Source organism: Anolis sagrei, chromosome 6 (assembly GCF_037176765.1).
Source record: "Anolis sagrei isolate rAnoSag1 chromosome 6, rAnoSag1.mat, whole genome shotgun sequence".
Taxonomy (NCBI): Eukaryota; Metazoa; Chordata; class Lepidosauria; order Squamata; family Dactyloidae; genus Anolis; species Anolis sagrei.
Genome location: NC_090026.1, coordinates 50,470,368 through 50,478,216, shown reverse-complemented (window position 1 = coordinate 50,478,216; position 7,849 = coordinate 50,470,368). Strand labels below are relative to the sequence as shown.

The following is a 7,849-nucleotide window of genomic DNA, read 5'->3' as shown; positions in this document are numbered from 1 at the left end:
TCCACAGCTGCATGGTATACGGTAGACTCCTGCAGATGTGAGAGGATCCCTCTTGTCCTTTGCTGAACGTAGCATTTGTTGGATTTTCTTGGTGGGTTTGTAGATTGTTTGTATGTTGTGTTTCCTCATCAGCTTCCCTATGCGGTCAGTTGTTCACTTGATGTACGGCAGGAACACTTTTCCTCTGGGTGGATCTTCATCTTTACTCTCGTGGCTTGTTCTTGGTCTTGCAGCTCTTCTGATGTCTGAGGTGGAGTATCCATTGGCCTGGAGAGCCCAGTTGAGGTGGTTCAGTTCATCTTGGAGGAGGTGGGGTTCGCAGATTCTTTTTGCACGGTCTGCCAAGGCTTTAATGGTGCTTCTTTTTTGACTTGGGTGATGGTTGGAGATTTTCCCAGGCTCAGGCAGGCCTTCAAATGCTAATGAAGGTGATCAGCTAAACATTCACACCTAACTGCAGCAGGGAAGAGCTCCTTGCCCCACCCCAGCCATTCCACAGATATATAAACCCATTGTCCTAACTCCAACAGACCTCACACCTCTGAGGATGCTTGCCATAGATGCAGGCGAAACGTCAGGAGAAATGCCTCTAGAACATGGCTCTATAGCCCGAAAAAACCCACAAGAACCTAGTGATTCCAGCCATGAAAGCCTTCGACAATACAACAACAACTTTATTTTTGTACCCCTCCTCCATCTCCCTGAAGGGACTTGGGGCTTACATGGGGCCAAGCCCGATCAACACAGTTAAAATATAAGACATTAAAATACATAACAACAGTATAAAACAACATTATAATAATATATAAACCAGACATCAAGATCAAAAACCAATAATAAAATGCAATTTGTTGTCATGGGAGGGGCAGACTGGTGCAACAACAATTTAAAAGATAGGGCTAGTGAGTAAAGTGCATAGGTTATATGATAGCAATAAGGATAAAAGCAATATAAAATATGTCATTGTAGCTTTGGGTACAGATAAATAGCAAAGTGCAAAAAGAGGATTTTGGTCCTAGCTGGAAAATATTTATATTTATTTACAACATATGGTTTTAGTGCTGTCTTCTGTTCTGCTCAGGCTGCTGAGAGGGACAGTGAAATAATGCCTTTTATATTACAAACCAACAGCTGATTAGCACCCTAATTTTAAAAAGTAATAAAAAGTTTCCGTATTTCAAAATACCTTTGAATGAAAAGCTAAATTTAAAAAAAAACTGTAATTGTAAAAACATCTTACTTTAAGTATTTGTAGAACATAAAATTATAACAGTAGCAAGTACATTTTAAAAATAATTTTCAAAATTCTGATTTCAAGATCAGATAATCTACTTTTTTGGGATCAACATAGCTATTTTAGCAGAAGACTGCAGAAGAAGCTCTGATGGAGAGAATACAGGTAAAAATTTGACAATCTCCTTATTTTTTCAGCATTTTGTTTTTCTGCCAAACCAGAGGATTTTAGCAACGCGGCCACAAACTTTTCAGCAGAAGGTGAGTCCCAGAAGGTCTTTCTTGGTTTCTTTTTTGTTCTCACAACTTATTTATAGAACAATGTTAAAATCCACCCACTTCTGACATGGTGGCCTTTTTAAAATGTCCTGTAAGGTTGTTCTGTCGTGCGCTGGGCTTGAAACTAATTGCTTTTAAAACAGGACGTGCAACTTTAGCCCAGCGGGAAGCCAGGGCCCCCGAAGAGAAATTCTTAAGGATTTTCACCATAAACAGTCTCTAGAGGGCTTGTAAAATATAACAAAGTCTTTTACTGGTGAACAATCAACAGAAACTTCTTTTGTCTTCAAAAGGTTAAACAAATGCTTCCAGGCTTTGTGTAACTGGTGTTTTCTAACTGTTACTTTAAAGGAAAATCCCTTTCCAAACTTCTCCAAGGCTAACTGTGATCCTAAACCTAACTGATGTGGGCTCCACTACCGGGTTGATCTGCGTCTCAAAGCGCCGAGTGGACCTACCAGTAGGCCTGTAGTCACTTCAGCTGGAGTTCTTAGATGTTCAAAGCTGTTTTTTCCCTCTGAAATTCCTCAGAGCTTTAGGGCTGTTTTCCTGGGAATCTTTGGGAATCCTTTTGCTCTTAAGACTGTTCTCCCCCGGGAGGTCTTAAGGGTTGAAGCCTTTGTACAGGAGAAGTCTGTACACGTCCTGTACATTGACTTTCCTTGCTGAGACTCACTGAAAATGGCTCCCTTCCCTTCGCAATTGTCCTGAACAGGGGGCGGAACCAAACTTAATGATGATGGACAGGGGGCCTGCCCTATAACTGCAAACTTTAACAGGAAGCCACCCTTCTGCAGAATCCCAAGCCTTGGGCTGCAAGCAAACACTAAATACAAAGCAAATAAAGTGGGAGCTTCTGGTACAGCTGTACCAGCACAAAGGTGACTATTACACAGAAGTGGCATAACATCATTTTCAGTCCACCACATCCTTGCAATGAAGCCATTTGGGTCTATTGATGGGCAAAGCAAGTCAATTGTCACACTCCCCCAGTCAAGTTCCCTGCGGAGGTCATCCACCAAGATGACCAAAGCCGTCTCGGTACTGAAATCAGACTGTAATCGACCCAGAAAATCAGTGTCATTAAGGAATTCCTGAAGCTGAGAGGCGACCACCCGCTCCAGCACCTTGCCCAAAAAAGGGAGGTTGGAAATTGGTCTGCAGTTGTTAAACACGGAAAGGTCGAGAGAAGTCTTTTTCAATAATAGTTTTACCACCGCCTGTGTCAAGCAGGACGGGAATTTTCCCTGGCCCAACGATGCATTTATTATAGCAACAAAACAGTCCAACAACCCATCTCTGGCCAGTTTAACTAGCCAGGAAGGGCAAGTGTCCAGAGCACAAATGGTCGCTCTCACAGCCCCAAGTATCCCCTCCACGTCATCAGGCAGAACAAGGTGAAAAGAATCCCATAAAATCGGACAGACAGGTGCCTCAGTTACCTCATCTGTCACTACATTTAAACTGGTGTCTAGCTCGAGGCGTATCTGAGCGACTTTGCCTGCAAAATCTTGCACAAAATCGCTGCACCAAGTTGCTGAGTCCTCAGGGATCTCCTCCACCACGGGCGGATGGAGGAGCTCCCCAACAACCAATGGTCTGTTGGCTACAGACACTATGCAGGAAAGCTTTCTTGGCTGCCCACAAAGCTGCGGAGTAAGCCTTAATAGTGGTTTTAGCCCATGCTCAGTCAGATACGCCATGAGATTTAGCCCGTGCTCGGTCGGATACGCCACGAGGTATTGCAATCATGCAGTGTGATTTTAAGGTGATGATGTCCTGCTTCATGGCTGCAGGTATTCAGCTGAGACTTTGGACTTCTGGTAACATGTTGGCATTTTTCAGCTAGGTAGCCTTTCAAACCCATGATTGACTTCCAGCCATGAGGCTAGTTTCTTGTATAGCATAAGCTGACCACAACAAATTGGCTAGATTTTTTTTTAATTTCCCAGAACTTTGCAAAGCAACCGTTGATCCTCAATATGGAGCCTACTATTATGCCAACACAACAACAGGCATCTTGCAGTGTATGTCTAAGTGCTCCAAGAACAGCGCATATGCCATCAACTGCTACTATGGAGTTTGTCAGATCTCTAAAAGTGGTCCTCAGTGCAAGTAAGTAGACAGAAGAAGATCCCCAGATGCACATCTTTTAGTATAACTGCTACCTAGAAGGCAAATTAATTACTATGTTCAATGTTTACTAATTTGTTACGTGTTCTTTCTAAGATGTGACATAGGGCAATTGCAAGATCTGCCCAATATATTGCCTGCACAATCAAAATAACATCAATTGCTGTAAACTATATTACACAGGCATTCAAAAAGACAGCAGAAGGGGAGTTGTTGTTTTGGGAATTGATCCTTGATTGTGTTTTTAAAGTGTGGGGGAATTTGTTTGCATTTGGCGGCTGTGTGCACTCCCTGAGCACAGGGTCTAAGGGGGCTGGACTTCTACTGAGTCACTGACATAATATTAACTGGGGTGTGGTTCCATGACTCTTTCTGAATTCCAAAATCTATGGATGGTCAGGTTCCATTATATACAATGACATAGTAAAATAATATCCCTTACGTAAAACTAGTATATATACCCAGTGTTACCGATTGACGTTGGGACCGTTTCCCACCTACTTTCTTCATTCTCCAACTCTGAGAAGTCCTGCTTCACCATATCTCAGTGACAACACTTTGGCAACAATTCTCAGGCTCTCCTTGTGGCTTTCTTTTGTTCCTCCACTTTCTTGAAACATCTTCCTGTTGTAGCAGCAAATAGGAGAGATAATACCAAGAGCAATCCATTGTTTGGAGGCAGAAAAGTATGTTTATTTTCAGCTGAGGCTCTGGTGTGGAATCTCATCCAAAAGCGAACCAGAGCAAGGATAAAGGCGTTGACTTTCCCTTTATACATCTTCAAATGCAGGCAAAAAAAGATACATGCCTCTACATACGTTAACATCATCACTACGTCACCTTAAGCATCATAGAAATATCAGATTATATCTTCCTACATGCAAGGGGCACGTCTCAGTATTTTTTTCTAAAGAGCAGCTTATAGCAAGTTAGAGATAACTAGGATTCAGCTTTGATCCATCAAGAGGACCTGTCAGGAGGGAGGGAGATTCCTTACTTTTAGAAGTAAGAAGGTATCGTCTGTGCTATGCTGTACCAGTCTCTATATAGGTAAAATGCCCCCTTCTCCTCCAACTTTCAACACAGACTCCTTCAGCATTCTTTCCGGCCTGTCAGCTTGACTTCCTAATACAGAGAGAACTTGATTTTTTCTACATTTCAGTGCCTGTAATGTACAAACAATATATGTATAAATATCTATATTTCCAATATCTCCCCATCACTATCTCCTTCCCTCCCTCCTTCCTTTGCTTTCCCTCATATATTTCCCCCTCTTCTTCTTTCTTTCTCTTTCCTTTCTCTTACTTTATTTTTTCTCCCTCCCTTCTTCCTTCCCTTCTTCTCTTCCTGAAAAATGTTGTTCATTTAGTTCAAACCCCTCAATCATTTTAAATTGGATAATGAAGGGTGTGTGTGCCAAGTCATGTAGGAGCCTTTGTGGTACAAGTACATAAACAAACAAACAAACAAACAAACAGATAAAGCAAACCAATTTACATAAGTACAAATGCCCTTCACGTTCCTTCCCCCACTGTGTCTGTAGCTGATGATTGTTATGGATGTAATTAATTTGCCAAGGTTCTTTCTCTTTGCTTCTCTCATCCTCAGGAACATCCTATCTTCACCTCTCATTTCCTGTCAGGAGTGCTAAGCAACTGGGGAAAAACATATATAAGCAAAAGTCACCTGGCATGACTCTTTTTACCACACTAAATATTTAGTTGTAGATTGCAAATCAAAGATATCAGTGATTTCCTGCATTATACTGAAATGGCAGGGAGAAGGTTTCAGGAAAAGAGACAAAGAGAGTTCCGGAGATCTAAAAAAAGCATGAATTTATTTCCAGCTGGGGTCCTGGAGTGGACTATGTCCAAAAGCACCAGAGCAATGAAATAGGTGCAGACTATGGCTTTTATAGCCTTCCAATCACAGTCAAACAAAGAACATGCGTCTACATACGTTGACCTCATTCACTGCATCATCTTAGCATCAAATTATATCTTCCAACATACAAAAAGCATGTCTCTGTGTATTTCTTTCTAGCAGCATCTTACATTCATCAATCAAGGGGCCCACTTTGACCTGTCATGAGGGAGAGCCATTGGCTCCTTCCCTAAAGGAAGGCACTGGGCTTTTTGTACCAGTCTCTGTGGCTTATCTCTTTCTCCTGGAATGTATAGATAACAGGCCCCCTCTTCAGCCCCTCTCTTTCTGTGCCTGGACACAGCTTGCTTGTCCGTTAGCATTCTTTTTATACAGAGAGAGCCTGATTTTTCTATACATTTAAAGTACATACAATTTATACATAAATCAATACCTATTTTTCCAATATTTCCTCATCAATACATGTCAGGATTCAGAGAATATGGGAGTCTAATCTACCTTTAACTATCTCCCAATAGCTGCAATGATCTGGATGCATTTTGGTACACAAGCAATGACTGTCGGACACGAATCGAGAAAAAAGAGTTTGGTTTTGCCTTTGCACTGACTGCCATTCTGCTGATCAGCATCATCCTGGCCATCTTCCTCTTCAGGTCCAAACGGAGGAAGTCTGCATCTACTAGGTAAGAAGTGTAAGCTGCTCAAGATGGAAGGTAGCCATTGATGGCCTCAATTTGATATTTTTCTGAACAAATGAGTGTGTGTTGATCAGAGGTTTCTGAGTGGGATTGTGTGTTTTGGTGTGGAGGAGGGCTGCAACAGTTCTGAATTTTGTCATACATTACTAGCAGACAACAGTTACTTCATAATCACATGATAGGTCTTCTGAGGTTAGGAATGAAATCCTCAGGAGAACAGTATCCTCTTCACAGAAAATACTCCTTTCTTTGCCTTTTGGTTCTCATAACGGCATATCCTTTTGTTTTCACAGTGAGTCTGATGAAGATGCAATCTGGCGCAAAGAGGACGAGGAGGAGACATGGGTCCCCCCTGTAGGTATAAGCATCATAAATGAAGCAGCCTTGGATGGTAAGGAATAGTTATAAATAACATGGCATGAGGAGTGTGTGTTTGTGGAATGACAGAAGGTTTTTACCAACTATAGATCTGGGGTTGTTTTTTGGAGTTTGAGCCTGAAAGTTCTTAGCAGTTCTAATTTGCAGAATTTGGATTTTATTTTAAAGAAATATAGTAAACTCTTAGCTAACCAACCCCCCTGGGAATTGGGCGATACCAGATACATGTAGTTTCTGGTTGCTTGAAAGTTACTGTTAAAAATAGGCCTAACTAATACTATGTCCCACACTGTACCATACACTCTGTATTGACTTGATATTCATATTGAAATACAGTAATTGAAAGCAAATAAAGACAATTTCAATTTAAAGTAATACTGTGAAGTCTTGGCACTGCCTTCTCTTCTCCTCTGCTTTAGTTTCCCCTGTTTATAGGCCTTCCCAATAGTGTAGATAACTTCCTTTGTATTAGTTTTTAGAGCTTAAAATTCCCCACAGACCAGTCTTAGTTGGTCTATTCCATTTTCCTGTTTAGAGCTTTTGCTGACTCCTCCTTTTTGTACAGTCACTAGAGGCTTGGGGCATTGTCTGGTAACCCTAGGCCAAGCAATCCAAAGAGTCATTCTTAGCACCTGCTGCATTCAGCAGTATTTTTATACCAGCAGTCCAAAGGACAACAGAAGCTTTTGGCCAGCCTAAACTTCACAAGGAAGAAGACTAAGACAGTTCATAACCATCGCTTTGCACCAGAGGCAAGAGAGATTTTTCAAAGATTCCAGAAAGATGACTGCAACCAGCAAAATCTCCTTTTGGAATGTATTGTTTTAAGTTATCTTATTATAGTCGCAGGTGGAGCTCACCCTTTATTCATCTTGTTTCAGTAAACTCATTTGATTATCTTTTCACCTTGCCTAAAGTGCCTCTGTCTACTAAGGGTCTTAATCTTAACAGGAGGTATAGAGATAGCCCCCAAGTAAAGCCAGACAATATAGTTTCTCCAAAGACTCGGATGTGCCATCACATAATACAGTTTTATTCTATTAGTAGCCATCCCCTACCACACGTTGCTGTGTATATGTGTTTTGTGTGTATATATTTGTGTATATATATGTGGTTTTGCACATGTGTTGTAATGTATTTTTGTTGGTTTTTTTGTTTTGTTTTTTTTAGTCTCTTCTGCTGTGTTTTTCAGTATTTTTATGAGTAATGGCCACTCGTTGGCTTGATTGGTGTATTGTGTCCAA

General features: G+C 41.2%; 1 protein-coding gene across 1 annotated transcript in view; it reads left to right on the top strand.

Moving 5' to 3' along the window:
* The window catches only part of LOC132779470 (uncharacterized), a 22,050-nt gene extending 14,468 nt beyond the window's left edge, over nt 1-7,582 (top strand). The window contains exons 10-14 of the mRNA XM_067470554.1: nt 1,432-1,494; nt 3,465-3,627; nt 6,048-6,212; nt 6,521-6,618; nt 7,557-7,582. Of these exons, the coding sequence (XP_067326655.1) occupies nt 1,432-1,494; nt 3,465-3,627; nt 6,048-6,212; nt 6,521-6,618; nt 7,557-7,582 (515 nt within the window). The remainder of the gene's footprint in view (nt 1-1,431; nt 1,495-3,464; nt 3,628-6,047; nt 6,213-6,520; nt 6,619-7,556) is intronic.
* The last annotated feature ends 267 nt before the right edge of the window (nt 7,583-7,849 follow it).